Source organism: Cololabis saira, chromosome 23 (genome assembly GCF_033807715.1).
Source record: "Cololabis saira isolate AMF1-May2022 chromosome 23, fColSai1.1, whole genome shotgun sequence".
Taxonomy (NCBI): domain Eukaryota; kingdom Metazoa; phylum Chordata; class Actinopteri; order Beloniformes; family Belonidae; genus Cololabis; species Cololabis saira.
In genome coordinates this window covers 31,938,526-31,957,945 of record NC_084609.1, presented here as the reverse complement: position 1 = coordinate 31,957,945, position 19,420 = coordinate 31,938,526, and the positions used below count along the sequence as shown (strand labels likewise).

Genomic DNA, 19,420 nt, shown 5'->3' with positions numbered 1-19,420 from the left:
GATATTTACAGAAAAGGTACAAAACTGCAGGATAAAATGCAGTTACAAATTAAGGACAGTAAATTATATTTCAAAATAAAATAGAAGGCTTGAGGTTTAAGGAGGAAAAATAAATAAAAACAAAATATCAGGAAATATGACATTTTTCACATAAACTTCTCGTTTTAACCGCTTTGGGGTTTATGCTCTGTTTAAGACTGAATACGATATTAATATAGCTTTGAGAACAATTATATTTGGACGTTGGCTAGCACATTTAGTACAGTGAATATGATATTTAGCAATAATTAAGAGAAGGTTGATTAAATATACTTTGTCTGGGCTTGTCATATCATTTTTTGACACACCAAATAGTACATGTTGAATGCTCAACTTAAAGCAAGAATTATATTTAGCATTTATACAATTATTAAGGTAAATCCAGAGAACATGAGTATATGTGCAATTCCAGAATAAGTGAGACATTGTTTCATCCACATTACCACAAAAAGAACAGAGTGTGACAACGTTTATCTTATATTTAAGATGATTGTTCTTGACTGGATAGAGTCTATGGAGTATTTTAAAAGTAACCTCTCTTACTTTGTTTGTAATAATACATTTTCTTGACAAAATCCCATGTGTTTTTCCAATCTATCTCATTATATAAATTATTCTTTCGTCTCCGCCCGTCGTCTCCGCCCGTCGTCCCCGCCCGTCGTCTCCGCCCGTCCGCGCTGTCTCGGTGTTTAAACGAGCGCCTCTTGTGAAGCAGCCAATCAGAGCGCGCCACAACCCGGAAGTGAGAGGCTGTGTGAAAAGAGCGCCTGGTTTCAAGTGGAGACGTTACTTGACTGAGGTAAACTAATATTCCTCTACAAAAACACTCGCTTTTATTGCACAGCAACGATTTATACGTTTTCAAATGCTTGACTATGTGATGTTTTGTAATAAACGAGTCATGTTTGTGCCCATTTTAAAGAGGAACGATCAGTTTTGTATTTGTTTATGTAAATAATAGTTTGTCTTGTGATGTCAGTGAATTATAAAGCGAAGTTTATGTGATATTCAAGCACGGATTAAAGATTGTAATTACTGCCACAGATCTTTGTGGATTTCAGAGGTATTCAAGGAGTGTTTGTGAATCACAGCCTTTAACAAACGTAGAAACTCTTATTTCCTGAAATATAAAACGAGGATTACATGACGCTTCGAAGCATCAAAAGTATTCTTTGTACACTTGTCTCTATATGCGCATGAGTTGTTTTTTTTTATATTTAATATCTTTGGTTTGGGGGCAGATTTTTCTGATGTTTGGAAAAGACACGCCTGAGCTGCTTGCGCATGCGCAGTGTTGTTCTCGAGGGACGCATTACATTTTTTTTTTCATTTATTTTATTGAGCTATTAAAAATACAAACTTTCAAAGAGTGCAACAACAATAATATTACAAATGAAAATGAAGTACAGTACAAAAGTGCAAGATACATAACATTAGGGGATTTATGAATTTAAAAAGGAGAAAACAAAACAGAAAAGATACATTATATCAGTCATTTAAATTTAACATGAAAAGGAGCAGCAAAACAATAAAAGCAGCACATACAGGACTGTCTCAGAAAATTAGAATATTGTGATTTTCTGTAATGCAATTACAAAAACAAAAATGATTGCAGCTTTTTTATTTTAAAGCAACAAAGAACCTAACTCTCAAGACAATTTCTACATACATACATACATACTACACACAACTATGCGGCAAAAAACCTATACATCTAGTTTTAATGGAAATAACCACACGTTTTTATTTCAATAGTAACGGTTTAAAAACCCAATTCATTTGTTTTCCAAATCATTAAATTCTCTGACTTACCTTTGGATTCATTACAAATCAACTGAAATATTGCAAGCCTTTTATTATTTTAATATTGCTGATCATGGCTTACAGCTTAAGAAAACCCAAATATCCTATCTCAAAAAATTTGAATATTCTGGGAATCTTAATCAGCAATATTAAAATAATAAAAGGCTTGCAATATTTCAATTGATTTGTAATGAATCCAGAATGTATGACATTTTTGTTTTTTTAATTGCATTACAGAAAATAAAGAACTTTATCACAATATTCTAATTTTCTGAGACAGTCCTGTATATCATCTTCTCCAGGTTCTACATCTTTAGTGTTTTCTTCGTTTAGATACACAATCAAATACGTCACAGCAGCTTCACTCCAACCTCCTACTTCTGATCCAGCTGCTGAATTGTTATGGAAAACAAACCAGGCCGAGTTGAGATGAGTAGGTTCTAGTGGGAAAGCGCCATATCCATCTATAAATCCATCAGGCTCCAACAGAAGCTGAAGTTGTCCAGTTTTAGTTCAATAGGGGACTTCAAATGACTTGTATGAAGGCTGGTGAGACAGTCAGTGGGGGTCTGCATGTGCACTGTATTTAACTAGTTCCTTTTTTACTTTATTTTATTTTTATTAATCATCTTATGTTGCTGGGTTTTTTTTGTGTCTTTTGTACGTTCAGTTAGTCTGTAACTTTGTGTCTTGCTGCTGCTACCTGAGACAGGTCTCTCTTGTAAATGAGACCCTGGGTTCTCAAATTGGTGAATTTGAGAACATTTGCAGTGTGTTATTCCAAATAACACACTGCAAAAACTCAAAATCTTAACAAGAATATTTGTCTTATTTCTAGGTAAAATGTCTCATTTTAGTCAAAAAATCTCATTACACTTAAAACAAGACTCATCACTGGAAAAAAACAAAATTTTTCACCTGTTTCAAGTAGATTTTCACTTAAAATAAATAGAAAAATCTGCCAGTTGAACAAGATTTTTTTGCTTGAAATGAGAAGATAAATCTTGTTCCACTGGCAGATTTTTCTACTTATTTCAAGTGAAAATTTACTTGAAACAGGTGAAAATTGTCAAATAAGTTATTTTTCTGGTAATGACTCTTGTTTTAAGTGTAATGAGATTTTTTTGACTAAAAATTAGACATTTTTAATTCAATTAAATTTTATTTATATAGCTAACTAGAAATAAGACACATATTCCTGATAAAATTTTGAATTTTTGCAGTGCAGTCCAAGTGTTCAGTGGTTGCACCAAATTTGGTGGATGGAAACAACTAGATATTCTGATCAATCGGTTCTTTACCAAAATGACTGATCATTGAACGGAGAGCCTGCTGGTGCCATTGCAGTCTTTCTGCTCCGTTGTTTCAGATGCTGCTAGTAGAAGAAACGTCTGATTGCATCTCTGTAACATGCCACTCACCTGTTGTAATTGTGTTTCTGCAGTGTCCTCGTTGCCACGGTGACCATGAGTGACGTGAGTCCCTTGAGTCCCATCGGGGGCAGCAGTATTCAGGAGCAGAGAGACCGCTGGGAGAGGAAACGCGTCCGGACGGCCAAGGAGCTGGTGCAGACGGAGCAGCGGTACTGCCAGCAGCTGGAGCTGGTCACTACGGTGGGTAAAGCTGGGGGAATTCACGTCCTCAACTCGGCTCGGGGGGGCTCTCTTTTGAAAAGTGTTGTCTTTTCTAGGGAGGCCCCGATACAATTTTTTCACACCGAGTACGAGTATTTTAATTTGTGTACTTGCCGATACCGAGTACCGATACGATACTTCTACCACAAGAATAACTAGGCTAAAAATGCAATGAATTGGAAGACAGGTTTTATTTTCAACAGATAAATTCAATAAAAAGAAATAAAATGAGTAGAATAACTATTTTAAGCAAAAAATTATCTTTCTGTGTAAATAAAAAGTCTCCACACTGGAACTGTCTTCACATTTAAGAAAATATCAAACATTTTTTTTTTTTTTTTCCCCATCATTATCATTACAACTTTTGGTACTTTTTTGTTTATGCCTAAAAAAGGAATATTTTGTTGGACACGAGAATAACTGGCACCCTGTTTTTGCCTTTAAATATGTTTAACAGTATGAAAACATTAAAGTTTTCAGTTATAATTGCATACATTGTCTATATTTCTTTGCTTTATTATACTGTCTTGGGGTTACATTTGCATAAATGTTAAAACCAAATTCTCATAAATGGGGAAAAAATAAAAGCGATTTCTTTCGTCTTCTGTTTGCTGCCCTGGATCTATTTGATCATTCTGACCCACGATGTTTCTGAAAGCAGTTCTATCAGCATTCTGGGAGCTGATTGGTCCTTACAGCATCATTAGCTGCCAATACTTGCTGCTGAATCTCAATATAATACTAGTATTAATATGTTGCAGAACTACAGTCATATAATTCATGCAACAGCTGAAAAAACTGTTTTATTAACAGTAACCCAAATCAATATCGGATCGGATCGTGATAATCGATAATATATGAATATTTGAATCGATTCCCAGCCCTAGTTAGAGCCTCCGGTATTTTAACGGCCCGTGGGTCGTCTCTTACCATCGTCTTTTGCTTTCGCAGAACCTGAGCAAATGTTGCTGTTGTGTTCTTGCAGTATTATTAGCAAACTCTGTATCCTCAGCTTTATGATGCGTCTTGAGATGTTTTATCAAGTTGCTGGTATTAAACGACGTATTCTCCTTTCCTCCTCTTGACAGCTTAGCAGCAGTAGCTTCAGTCTGTCTTGCTTCTGTCGTCGTCCCTTATTTTGAAATATGTCCACACTGCTGACGTCCCGCTGAAACAGAGCTGCCAGTCTCACTCATGTATCACTCTCTTCTCATCACCACGCTGACTGCAGCTCAACATCTCCCCCTAGAGTCACTAACCAGTAACTACAACAACAATGAAGTATCGGTGCGTTGTATCGGATAATTTTTGCGAGTACGAGTAAATGAGAGCAGTATCGGCATCGGGGCATCCCTAGTCTTTTACGTCTTAATTAAACAACTCAAACCAGTAGCTCATCGTATAATGATAGCTTGGTAAGGCTGATGATGTACCATTAGCTGTAGATCATGACGCAACATGAATGTGGCTCACGCGGATGTTTCTCAATACGAATGTGAATTGTGGGCCTTTTCCACTAGAACCTGCTCGGCTCGGGTCGGCTCCGTTTTAGGAGTTTCCACTCAGTGATAGTACCGGTTAGTACCGCTCTTTTCACACCGACTTGGCCGGGGTTCCAACCGGGCTGAATCACCAGGCCGCTGATTGGCCAGAGAGTCACGTCTCACAACTCCTTCACACTCACCATATTTAAAACCCGGCAGCAGCAACAACCATATTTACTTTACAATTAAACTTTGGTACAAAAAAAATTAACAAGCCAACCTACGATGAGCCCCACCCACATTCAGGTGGTAGTGAACTACAGTAGAAAACAAGTGGGACCCAGTCAGTCCAGTCTGAAACTGTATAATACTTAGTTTTATGGGTGTAACAATATATCGTGCCACGAAATTTCGCCATACAAAAACACCACGATACGTGTTGTGGAGGTCACAAACTGTGTCGCGATATTGGATTATTAATATTAATATATTGTGTTGGCTAGTAACATGCAGTGTATTTGTGCCGACCGCGCCGCGACCCGCGGACCAAAATCTGACTCCGCTCAGAAGAAACTAGTCCCGTTTTGGTCCCGATCAGGGGACTCTTGCAGAGTTTTGAGCTCTGAACTTTTACTTATGTAAGGCTGGTGTAGAGTTAAGCCTTACCTTATTAAATTAAACCTTTTTGGGGTGGTGAGTAGGATAAACACGGGGACAACTTCTGCTGAGTTCCAGTGTACTTTAATGTCCCTCAACAGTGTAGGATTTTAGAACATCAACACAGCACCTAGTGCCGTACTGTGGCGTATCACTCCGCCCAATCTAAAACAGACTAATCACTACAGATAAACTGACTAGTGTCATTATAGTCCCTGATTTACATCACAATATAAAGAATAGATTTATAAAATAATGAACCCTGAATTACCAAAATAACCTTCTTAACAAAAATAAATCTCCTCTTACACTTATAAGGTGAGCATGAATCAATCTTTTTTAGGATGTAAAATTGTATGTATTTATTTACTTTTATTTATTTATTTAATTTTAGTTGTTACATTTCTGGAAAAGAAAAAAGTCAAATCATACATGAGAGAAACTTGTATGAAACTGAAGATGCATAATGCAAACCTGACATTTACTTTTAGTTCAGTTTGTGGAAAATGGTCAGCCTGGCTTTCTCTTTAAAACTTAAACACTTATAAAACATTACAAACTGGAACAATAGGGCAAACGTACAGTATTGTTTTGTATTATGTGTCTTTCAAATAAAAGACCATTTTTTCCAGTCATATGTTTTTCATTCAAGGTTGTTAAAAAAATACTGCTATAATATCGTATCGTATCGTTATCGTGACCTCAATATCGTGTATCGTGAGATTAGTGTATCGTTGCACCCCTACTTAGTTTATATAATAGTTACACAAATATAATTGTTTCTGAACCACCACAATACTAATGGTCGCAGTGCTGAAGTTAGTTTCTAAACCATGACCCCCCCCTCACTGGGGTTGTCCACCACCTGGTTCTTTGATTACCAGTACGGCCAATCCAAACCAGTGTTTGGGCACCACAGCCACTCTGGCGCCTCAACAATTGAGGAATAAAGCATGGCCCATTCAGGCTCAATGTCCCCAACACCCTCAAGAGGAGATCTGTCACAGGTTGGAGTTGGAGGTCTTTCTGCACTGCAAAAACTCAAAATCTTACCAGGAATATTTGTCTTATTCTATATTATTATAGTTAAAATGTCAAATTTTTAGTCAAAAAATCTCATTACACTTAAACCAAGAGTCATTACCAGAAAAATAACTTATTTGACAATTTTCACCTGTTTCAAGTAAATTTTCACTTGAAATAAGTAGAAAAATCTGCCAGTGGGACAAGATTTATCTTCTCATTACAAGCAAAAAATCTTGTTCCACTGGCAGATTTTTCTACTTATTTTAAGTGAAAATCTACTTGAAACAGGTGGAAATTGTTGTTTTTTCCAGTGATGAGTCTTGTTTTAAGTGTATGTTTTAAGTGTATGACTGCAGGCAGCTGCCTGTGAACCTAAAGCTGCTTGTTCCTTTCTGAACGTGCTGGAGCTTAGCGTCCCTTTTCTTGTGCTGTTGTGTCTTGCAGGTCTTTGTGGACATCCTGAAGGCCAAAGGAACCCTGAAGCAGGACATCAGAGACGGCATCTTCAGTTCAATTAAAGACATTCATTCAGTCAACCAGTAAGTACTCGTATGAACACGTGGTAATGAGGAGGAACTGCGTAAGAATTGGAGGTTATAAGGTTGTCTCAAATGAAGAAAGATGTATATCATCTATAAGTTTCTTTGGTAGGCCGTGTCTCATGGCGTCTCCAACCGGCCCACTTTCCAAAGGGTATTCAGGCTCCTAATGTGTAGTAGGGTTAGCTTTTATGGAGCAATGAAAAAGACAATGTGTTGTGGTTTTTTTGGTATTATTTTTTTAGTCAAACCTTAATTCGGACAGGCACCTGTAGCATTCCTACTTAAAAGACCTATTATGGCATCTAATACCTATTTTAAACAGGCCTTGAATGTCTTAAAAACAAGCTTTTGATTGTTTTTACTAAATAAATTAGAAATTCAGCCTCTGAGCCATGTCTTTATCTTCCCATTCTCTAACCTCATTATCTATGCAGGATTCTGAGTGGGCGGGGCTATGATAATGAGGCACTGTGGTGATTGGCTGTCTGACGCGAATGACGCGATACACGCTTAACTATTGCAGATTCAGTCTTCCCAGCCTGGTGCAGGTCTACAATTTCGTTTCTCACGTCCTTTGACAGCTCTTTGGTCTTGGCCATAGTGGAGTTTGGAGTGTGACTGTTGGAGGTTGTGGACAGGTGTCTTTTATACTGATAACCAGTTAAAACAGGTGTCTTTTATACTGATAACCAGTTAAAACAGGTGTCTTTTATACTGATAACCAGTTAAAACAGGTGTCTTTTATACTGATAACCAGTTAAAACAGGTGCCATTAATACAGGTAACGAGTGGAGGACAGAGGAGCCTCTTAAAGAAGTTACAGGTCTGTGAAAGCCAGAAATCTTGCTTGTTTGTAGGTGACCAAATACTTATTTTACAGAGGAATTTACCAATTAATTCAGTAAAAATCCTACAATGGTTCTCCACCGGGTAAGGGTGGCGTGCCTTCTCCGGGTGGGTGGAGACGTCCTGCCTCAGGTGGAGGAGTTCAAGTATCGGGATCTTGTTCACGAGTGAGGCAACGATGGAGCGGGAGATTGACAGACGGATCGGTGCAGCGTCCGCAGTTATGAGGTCGATGTACCGGACCGTCGTGGTGAAGAAGGAGCTGAGTCGAAAGGCGAAGCTCTCGATTTACCGGTCGATCTACGCACCTACCCTCACCTATGGTCATGAACTTTGGGTAGTGACCGAAAGGACAAGATCGCGGATACAAGCGGCCGAGATGAGTTTCCTCCGCAGGGTGGCTGGACGCTCCCTTAGAGATGAGTTTCCTCCGCAGGGTGGCTGGACGCTCCCTTAGAGATGAGTTTCCTCCGCAGGGTGGCTGGACGCTCCCTTAGAGATGAGTTTCCTCCGCAGGGTGGCTGGACGCTCCCTTAGAGATGAGTTTCCTCCTCAGGGTGGCTGGACGCTCCCTTAGAGATGAGTTTCCTCCGCAGGGTGGCTGGACGCTCCCTTAGAGATGAGTTTCCTCCCTTAGAGATAGGGTGAGGAGTTCGGTCACCCGGGAGGAGCTCGGAGTCGAGCCGCTGCTCCTTCACATTGAGAGGAGTCAGCTGAGGTGGCTTGGGCATCTGTACCGGATCCTCCTGGACGCCTCCCTAGGGAGGTGTTCCAGGCATGTCCCTCCTCCCTAGGGAGGTGTTCCAGCCATGTCCCTCCTCCCTAGGGAGGTGTTCCAGCCATGTCCCTCCTCCCTAGGAAGGTGTTCCAGGCATGTCCCTCCTCCCTAGGGAGGTGTTCCAGGCATGTCCCTCCTCCCTAGGGAGGTGTTCCAGGCATGTCCCTCCTCCCTAGGGAGGTGTTCCAGGCATGTCCCTCCTCCCTAGGGAGGTGTTTCAGGCATGTCCCACCGGGAGGAGACCCCGGGGAAGACCCAGGACACGCTGGGCTGGCCTGGGAATGCCTCGGACTCCCCTTGGAGGAGCTGGAGGAAGTGTCTGGGGTGAGGGAGGTCGGGGTATGTGCTAAGATTGCTGACCCGATAACGGATGAGCCGAAAAAAAAGTGGCGCTCGTTCAACCACTCAGCTGTTCAGGCTTCATAAACTGAGTGTGATCGGTTCTAGTGGTTTATTTTGGTGAGTTGGGTTAAGGAGATCCCTGAAAGGTCCTCGTTCCTGTGTTCAGAATGCAGATGTGCATCCGTTACAGGGCCGCTCCTCGTTGCTGCTACATGTAGTCTGAACACTTCTGCTGCTGCTGATGTGAGATTGTTGTGTTTTTATTCTATTTCAGTCCAGCTAATGTGTTATCAGAGAACTCACACTGCTATAAGCAGCTGTTCCTAAATGACTGTAGTGTTCAAAAGCTGGTATACACAGCAGATGTGCCCTTTTGTCTTCTCCTTATTTTTGTCTGCTGGATAGGTTGTTATACCACCGCCAGCTCATGAAAAATGTTGATAGACGTGTTTGGGGCCGGGGCTGAGGAGCAGCACTAAGTAAGGCAGAAATACAGTTTACTGCTCATGAAGCGTTTCAGTCCTGCTCAGTGTGTCTTCATCAATCACCTCACGTTTCATTAAACAGCCCATTATTGCTTCCACTCGTTCAGAATATGGCTCCTTGTTGGGGCACCACTTCCGCTTGAACACATTCACCATGACAAGAAAATGAAGTTCTGTCCCTAAGATGGGCTCACTGCTACAGGAAGACCAAACTGCATCACTCCCAAAACCTAAAACCAGCCTGCCCCACAGTATGCAGATGTTTGAAGTAGTACTTTAACAGTAAAATCGTCAAGGATCATCAAAGTCCATCGTGGTGTAAGACGTGTCTCTGAATACAGATGAGAATTTTAAAATAAAGAAAAGAAGAGAATCTTTGATAAAAGTTAATTGGTTGCGACACAAGACTGAACTCGTTAACTGCTTTGAAGTGTATTGAAGTGAGCTGGTTCTAGTTCCCAATAATCAGCCTTGTATCTCTGCAGAAATGGAGAGCGTTTAGTGACATGAGCGTCAAACCCTCTTGATTGTTAGTTGGCTACATACAAACGTCTGCTTTGTTCTGGTATTTTCCATCAGCTGCCAGACTGTACAGACAAGCGTCGGTTGGGCTTCCTCCTTTGCAGCCACCAAGTGTCATCCCTTCATCCCTCAAGTCTTTCTCAACAGTTCTCAATATCCATATCCCTCTATCATTTCCACACCGATGTCTGTCGACTTTCTTGAGCAACAAGACGATAGTCTCATCAATCCAGTACAAGAAGATGAGCCCTTAGGCCCAAACGATGTTGGAAAGGGTCAAAAGGAACGCCCTTAAGCCATTTCCTCCAAGCCAAAGCGACTTCCTCCACAAGCCATTTCCTCCAAGCACAAGCGACTTCCTCCACAAGCCATTTCCTCCATGCACAAGCGCATGAATTCTGCAAGTCAGATTTTTATTAACAATTAAAGCAACAACACAGAGACATATCATTAGACACTCATCTTAGGCCCCGTTTCCACTTTCCACGTAGCAAAAACGGTGGTGTTTTCATGCGTTTTGGCCGTTCGTTTACACGAAAACGTAGCTCAAAGTCACCAAAAACTATCACTCCTGAAAACTCCGACCAAAGTGGAGAGAAAACTCTGTCTTCACGTTTGCTTGTAAACAGAGAGAAACGGACATTTAGGCTTCAGAACGTCACATTATGCAACAGAAACGTCACCAGCGTCATGTGTGCGACCTGTGTTTACAATTTGTTTGGCCACCGTCAATATTTTCTTGTATTTTACCTGTTTTATATTCTAAAGTCACACTTAAAAGTAACTCCACTTCTCTGTCACTCCAAACGAAAGACTCTCGTTCATCTTGGAAGTAACTGGAAGTTACTCGTGTCATTTGTTGATGTTTTTTTCCAGGATTCTGATTGGCTAGCATGACTTTATCTTCTCGTTACACTGCCCCCTGTAGGTTTGGCTGCTCATAGCACCATAACAGTGTATTTATGTGGGTTCGTGTAAATTATGGTATTTTTCAAAACATAGAGGGGGAAATATCCATTTTTGTAAATACCCGGCTATGTGGAAACGTGGCCTAACTCGAGCGCACCAACAACCAGAATCCCCTGTGAAAACTATCGCAACTGGGAGACCAAACCTCCAAAGGAATATGGCATCCTATGAGTCCCTGCACCATCCCAGCCCCGGCATGGACAACTGCCACCACATTAATATGTGGATTGTATTGGTAGTTGCACAATTAAAGTGATTGAGATTAATAACTAAACGTTTAATGTGATTGGCTTATGAATATATTGTCCCCCACGTGGGGTGTGTTCTTATGATTGGCGGGAAACAAGGAAGATATCTGATTGGTTGCAGATCATTCCGTGTTTAAAAAAAAAAAGACAATTGTGGATTGAGGCAAGTCAGGGAAGTCTCAGAATTAACACACAAATGCAGCGGAGTTAGCAGACCAGAAACCGTTTAAATCAGGTTACATTTGTGTGTGCATCGGAAATACATTTGTGTATTTCCTCCTACGCACGTGTGGATTGTTATGTGCATTTGCAAATCGTGCAGTGCATTTGTGAATCTTGTCTTGTGCATTTGTGAATCGGTCTGTGCATTTGTGACTGAGACTGTTCAAGCTCCATAGATGTGACGCAATCCAGAAATCACTTACCCTGCCTTTAATTTAGATGCGTGCAGAAAGGCAAGGCAAGTTTATTTGTATAGCACAATTCAACACAAGGTAATTCAAAGTGCTTTACATCAACATTAAAAGCGGCAAGACACAATTAAACAGTAAATAACAAATAAAAGGATAAGAAAAGAGGTAAAATAATAAAAAGCACAAGTTATTAAAAAGTAAGGGCAGTAGATCCAGCAGATACATCTCATTCTTACAATGGCAAGAACTAAGTTTCTATACGGTCAAAACGTACAAAGGCCGGGTCTAATTCAGTATTACAAAAGTAATCTGTAACAATTTGTGCGGTGAATTAAACCAATTTGGCAATTCTATGCCACACTGCCTTTTTCCAGGTCTTATTTAACACAACTGATGAGAATTAGGTTTCTATACGGTCAAAACGTACAAAGACCGGATCAATGGCAAGGCAGCTCCGATGATCAGCAGATTTGACGCTAGTGCTGGGCGGTATGACCAAAAATTTATATCACAGTATTTTTCAAAATTATATCGGTTTCACGGTATATCACGGTATTTTTTTTCTTTCATGCACAACTGGGTGTTAATCACATTTTCTAATGATTTGGAAAGGAATTTCTGCAGTAAATTGTCTTAGAATGGCCTATTTTACTGTCAAATCAAATCAAATACATTTGATTTAGGCTTTTCAAAGAAAAAAATCTTTTACAAAGTAGAAAATATTTATTGAACATAAAAAAACTGAAAATTTTTTAATTTCCCAGCATTATGTTGTTTTGGTTCCACCTCCTGGTGAATGTTAGGTAAAATTTTTATGTGGTTACTTTTTGGTTGGCCAACGATTTAGGTTTGTGGTGCGCAACCGGTACAGGAGCGGCCAGTCTATTTCCTTATATTACAACGCCGTTATTAATTGTTCGTTTTTTTTCCCACTTATTCCACTGAACACCGAAAGTGTTTTTTTGCCATTTTCGGCAGAACAATTTCGGTTACAGAACAATTGGTGCATCACTACTGCTAAACAGTCCCCTCACAAACCAAAGTGTCCAGCGGCGCTACGTTCCCAACGTTGTGTACGCTACTGTACATACTCACCGCTATTACGGTATATGAAAAATTAATATCATAAGAAAAATAAACACCGGTATTCGGTATATGGACCGGTATACTGCCCAGCACTATTTGACGCCATCCAGAAATCACTTACCCTGCCTTTAATTTAAAAGGATGCAGAAGGCTCCGATCAGTAGATGTGATGCCATCCAGAAATCCTAATTGTGGAACTGTGTTTTGCCACAACGGCGTAGACGTAATACTGTTCTGGACATGGACTTGTGATGTGTCGTTACGGCGCGTCACTGTGCTGCTGGTCCAACATCTGGAAGCGCTGCTGACGAGGGACGTTCAAATAATGTACCGCTTATGTTGTAACAGATGTTTACTGTGAAGTAAAAATGCAGCAACATTTTGTAGAAGACTTGGAAGTGGAACCCTCCCCAAACTGAAACCAGCCCATCATTAACACCTGAGATAACTGACTTGGTTCCTTTTAAAGCGATAGGTGGCTGGCCACAGTGTGAGGATTTTTTTTTTTTAATAGTTTTATTTGGATCCCCATCAGCTACAGCAAAACTGCAGCTATTCTTCCTGGGGTCCGACACATAATATCTCTTACTCATCTCATCTCATATCTGCTAAAGGTCCCCAAATAAAGAATTAGAATTTTAAGACATTGCAAAATTTCAGTGCATGACTAATCAATTGAATACACTAAGAAGAGAAGATTTGAAATCCACATTTTTATTGGTGAAGTGTTTCATAAATTAAATTCAAAAGAAAAAGCTCAAGCACATCAGCAAACCAATTAGACCAGGTGCATTATTCAAAAATGCAATGCAAATACAGTAAAATAAATAAAATTCAGAAATAAAATAAGGCTGAGTCTCAAATAGGCACTTAAGCAGACTCTCAATTCAAAATTTAAACTAAAGCTGACTCAATACAGCAATTCAAGTTCTAGTAGCTGTAACGTTTACAGTAGAACTTGTCCGGACATGTTTAGCGTTTAAATGATAATTCAGGCTGGAGCAGCTCCGCTGATAGGAACATTCTTTTTTACTAAATGTACAAATCACGTGTTCTTGTTGATCCCGTCTTCTTTCTTTTTATACATAAACTTCCCGTTCAAAGGCCCAGCAAAGATTTGCTGCCTTGCTCCCCTGAGTCGTCCAGGTCTGTCACTGCTTTGTTAGTTTGACCAGCAGCAGGAGGGAAGTGACCTGCCACTGCCAAGTGGCTACGGCTCCCTCAATGGGACACATTTAAAATGCTTGCGCATTTTGCCACTCATAATTGTATCTATTCAAGAGATGTTTCTTTACTAACAATTTTAACTCTTTTATGTTAATAGTTTGCTTTAAGTGTTTGGAAAGTGGGTTCCATGCAGACGTAGCTCTGTACATCACCGTTCTTTTACCATAGTTTGTCTTTATTTTTGGCAGTGAAAACTTACCTCTGAGACCACGTCTTGTGCTGTACCTATGATTTTCTGAACTGTAACTGTTAGGTTAAAAAGTCATCACAATATTAATAACTTAGAAAAAGACACCGGAAACTGTCAGCTTTCTGCAGAAGGTTGGAGAGAAATCCTGAGGAGCTTTAGGCAACACGGCCGTCCTCTTTAGAGGCTCGTCAGAACTTCTCCCAACTGGCTGTCTGCAGAGCTGGCGCTTTTATTCAGCACGGAGGACAGGAAAAACCATATTTGGTAGATAACAGACGTTGGGGGTAAAAGACACCCAATAGTAAATAGTTGAATGGACAAAAGACAGAAACAGATGGTCAAACACATGTGATTTTTCAGTTAAAGAGGCTTGGTATGAAGAAACAAACAGACATCCTTAAAACACAAAGAGTCAAGAGGTCAACTAAAATAGGACCTCTTGTTGGAGGTTTGAACAGATGGTTTTTAAAGACACTGGGTTATTTACAAACCAGAAGTCACCAGGCCAAACTTCATGGGGGTCTCATGTTATCAGATGGTCCAACTAAACCTAGCTAACCTTTAAGTCAGCTTAAAGTCTTGAAACAACATGAAGGGTCAATAAATGAGCTCCTTCTGGACAAACAAGAACTCTGTGAGGCTTTGCACAGATGTGTCTAAAGACACTGCTCAGCTGTTAACAAAGCCATAAATACCTAAATACCATCAGGGAATGGCCTGTCTGGTGACTTCTGTTCCTATTCTGATAGTTTTTTATTTTCATAATGACAATCTTAATTCAAAAGAGTTGATTAACCTCACATTTCCCTACTCTTGTCATTTTGAAACTTCACAGCACCCAAAATAAAACACTCCAGTGTCATCATAAACATACAGGTAATGAAAACACAGAAAAGTACAAAGACAGTAATAGTCGGAATCGGAATCGTAATCTCAGTCATTATGTCAGCATGACTCAGTAATGAAAAAGTTTCTTCCATTCCTCGGACTCCTCTCTTAGGTTGTTGTCGCAAGTCAGTTTGGCTAGTCATCTTCAGGCTGTGGCTGGCGAGTAGGCATCAGATGATTTCTTCAGCGGGCAAAGGTTTGAGTACCGCCCGACTTCCCGCACTACTCGAGCCTGGCACGTTTCTCCGCTAGCTTTCACTGCAACTGGTGAACGCAGTAGATCATCCAGCAGCCTTTACTGCTGCCGGTGCTGTCGGTGTCCTGATTTGGACAGCAAAAGGGCCCGTCCTGACGGGTGATGACGTTTCACCACTCGACTCAGGATCCGGTTACCCAGTTTCAGCAGTTCCTGCTTTAGGAGAGGGGGAGAGGAAGAAAACAGCAGCCTAACAAGAAGACGATTCTCATCTACAGTTCGACTAATGGCCGTCATTCAGGCCATGGCTTTCCTGAGCCTTAACTTAACATGCCATTAGTTCACTCCAAGAATCAAATCCATATGAACAACTTCAAATGGATAGGTCCTCTCATGTTGTATCTGCAACATGTCGGAAAGCTCCTACTAAAAAATTTTTAAAGGGTATTTAGTATTTAATCCTCATGATGTATCATATGTATCATATGTACCCTTACTCCCTCCTGTTGAGCCATAGAAACTCCCTATGGCTCAACTTAGCCACCAGGGGGAACAACTTCCTTGGAAGCACTGGTCTGCTTCACAGCATTTTTTTGCATGCCGACAGGGGTGGGGGTTTCGTTTCATCAGATCCCCTCCTTGTTGACTTCTCCCTGGAAGAGTCAGGCTGCCAGAGTCAGGCTCCCCAAATAAGTGGCCCTCCCACTTCTTGACCTTCGCACCCTGGCAAGTCTGCAGGTCTGACTCAATGATTCTCTAGGGTTGGATATCTATGTCCCTCAGAGATCCCCCCTCCCATCACCAGATTAGATGGGGCAAAAACCTTTTAAATTCTGTCTCCCACCGTAGATTAGACTACAGAATTTCTCATTGAAAAACGTTCTTATTTCAACCCAAGTGGGATATGGTCTTATTAAAGTATCACCACACAAAAACTGTCAGTGCAGCAACTCTCCTGCAACGTAAACAGTAGTCTTCAGTGAACTTATATATATATATATAAACAATAATTCACAGTCACAAAACGTCGGACTGAAGGAGCATTCTATCAAATAATGTCTTCTCAACTGTTGTTGAGCTCTATTTTCCCCAAATCAAAAAGAAATGCCAGAAAATTGTCATAAAAATTGTCAGAAAAATTGTCTCCAGATAAATCATATAGTCTTCAGGAGATTCCTAATCTTCTGTTTGCATGCTGCAACGCAAATGCATGCTCTTCTATGAAAACTCATAGAAGTCTTAAGAAAATTGTGGGATAAATTCCCATGTGTAAACTACACATAGACAAAAACCCACTAACATTAAACACTCACTTCAGATCATCTGCATGTGGGTTTGTGTATCAGTGCAAATGTGTAAATTACTTCTCCTCAAACTAAACTAACCAAACTCAATTGGTGCATTTCAGATGAACTCCCAAACTAAATGATAGCAACACTGATCACAAATGTACACATTTTCAGTGTGAATAGCTAGTATGCACTCAGAGTTCTTCTTTTCTAAAAAGATTGTACAACGGATTTGTTACTCCTGCATACAATCCTTTTTGTGTAAAATGTCACTGACATACAAATGAGAGTAGGCTCATGAACACACCCTTCCACTGTATTCTAAAAATATAGCGGCGCTAATTTCATTGTACGAAACCCAATTTGAAACTTCTATGATTCTATGCCCTCATTCAGGGCTTAGAATGATAGAACAAACTATATTTCTCCATTTTTCTATGTTTTTTCCAAGAGGAGAGCTGAACACCCCCCTTCTTCCCAACAAACACAAAAAGTTCTCCCTCAGACACAGAGCCTTGCTGCCGCTCGTAAACCGGAGCATGCTTTCACACACACACAGACACACAGCTGCCGTCGTTTGTATCATTTTAACAAAACCTTCGACAGAGAAGCTCATACGAATTTAAACTTTTTACCTCTTAACATATTATCTTAGAATATCCAAATATATTCTAACATGTTTCTTCTATTCAACCCCTAACTAATATTTTGTGCTACAGGCAGACCCAAACAGCCCCTCCTCTCTCTATTGGAGGCTGCATCTCCAAGCACCATAAAATCTGCTCAAAGCAGATCACGATCTGAATGAGGACTTTTACGTATCTCACCTTTCTGTCTTTATTCAATTTCTCATTTTAACGCACAACTATGTCAATAGAATCATATTTCTTTTTCTCTTAAAATGACAGAAACTTTCAGCTGTTTACAACGTGTCATGAATACACCCACACACTAACAGTGTCTCTCACATACACACACACAGAGACACAGAGAGTTGCAGCTTGACACACACACAGAGAGTCACACACAGACACAGACTTCCTCATGCTGCAGCCTGCAGCAGCCCCCACTTCTCCCAAAATCCATCCTCTCCTCACAAGTTCGCAATTTTCTTGTCTTTTCTTCTAGTCTTAAATTAGTCCATTTACTTCTTTTTAAGTTCCCTATATTATTATTTCGCAAGATTTGTCTCCATTTTCTTAAGTTTGAGGACGTCTCCCCATCAATTAAGCATCTTTTGAGATTCTTTAAGCATAAATTTCAGCTTAACCACGCCTCTGCTATTTTTCGTCAGTTATTTTCCTTTCTTAAGTTTCTCTCAGAACACAAGTTTCCTTTTTCAACAGTTTGGTTTTAGCCTGATCTTTAGTGAACAATTTAAATTTTTCCTCTCAATTTTGAAAACCCCACATTGAACAGACAGTTTTCCTGTCATAAACATCAGACAAACATTAGACAAACATTAGACAAACATAAAACAAAACCATTAAAAATCATTCCAAAGAAACCTCTTCTTGTTATTCTGTCGGGTCCGAAACCCCCCGTGTTGGCCTTACGCACTGCCCCAGGCATAGTATTTTTAGAGGCCCCTATGCCTTCTATAAAAATCGTGTCCCCGACCCGCCGCCAAACACCATTTTCGCTAACCTCTTGTTAGTATACACAGAAATTTCACTCAAAAGAGGTCTCTCACCTAGTCTCCTAGTGCCTTCCCCTGGCTGGGAAATCTCGTCGTCTGGACTCTGGAACAGCGCAAGATCAACCTGGCCCCGTCCCTGAAGTCGGGAACGGCTGTCGACAGATTTAGATCGCCCGTTGAATCTTACGCCACCCCAATCGTCGCAGCTCGAGAGATTCCGGGTCTTTCGGCACCAAAATGTTAGGTTAAAAAGTCATCACAATATTAATAACTTAGAAAAAGACACCGGAAACTGTCAGAAATGATTTTCAATGGCCTTCTGCAGAAGGTTGGAGAGAAATCCTGAGGAGCTTTAGGCAACACGGCCGTCCTCTTTAGAGGCTCGTCAGAACTTCTCCCAACTGGCTGTCTGCAGAGCTGGCGCTTTTATTCAGCACGGAGGACAGGAAAAACCATATTTGGTAGATAACAGACGTTGGGGGTAAAAGACACCCAATAGTAAATAGTTGAATGGACAATAGACAGAAACAGATGGTCAAACACATGTGATTTTTCAGTTAAAGAGGCTTGGTATGAAGAAACAAACAGACATCCTTAAAACACAAAGAGTCAAGAGGTCAACTAAAATAGGACCTCTTGTTGGAGGTTTGAACAGATGGTTTTTAAAGACACTGGGTTATTTACAAACCAGAAGTCACCAGGCCAAACTTCATGGGGGTCTCGTGTTATCAGATGGTCCAACTAAACCTAGCTAACCTTTAAGTCAGCTTAAAGTCTTGAAACAACATGAAGGGTCAATAAATGAGCTCCTTCTGGACAAACAAGAACTCTGTGAGGCTTTGCACAGATGTGTCTAAAGACACTGCTCAGCTGTTAACAAAGCCATAAATACCTAAATACCATCAGGGAATGGCCTGTCTGGTGACTTCTGTTCCTATTCTGATAGTTTTTTATTTTCATAATGACAATCTTAATTCAAAAGAGTTGATTAACCTCACAGTAACATAATTTTTTATATAGAACTTGTGGCGTTTTTGATATGGATGCATATCCATATTAGGGCTGCAACGACTCGTCGACAACGTCGACAAAAACCGATAACCAAAATTGTCGACTA

The 19,420-nt window shown here is 40.3% G+C and overlaps 1 protein-coding gene across 1 annotated transcript in view; it reads left to right on the top strand.

Annotated features, from left to right (window-relative positions):
- The first annotated feature begins 771 nt into the window (after nucleotides 1-771).
- The window catches only part of arhgef39 (Rho guanine nucleotide exchange factor (GEF) 39), a 93,843-nt gene continuing 75,194 nt past the window's right edge, over nucleotides 772-19,420 (top strand). Inside the window, exons 1-3 of the mRNA XM_061714628.1 lie at nucleotides 772-838; nucleotides 3,287-3,455; nucleotides 7,088-7,182. Of these exons, the coding sequence (XP_061570612.1) occupies nucleotides 3,309-3,455; nucleotides 7,088-7,182 (242 nt within the window). The 5' untranslated portion in view covers nucleotides 772-838; nucleotides 3,287-3,308. The remainder of the gene's footprint in view (nucleotides 839-3,286; nucleotides 3,456-7,087; nucleotides 7,183-19,420) is intronic.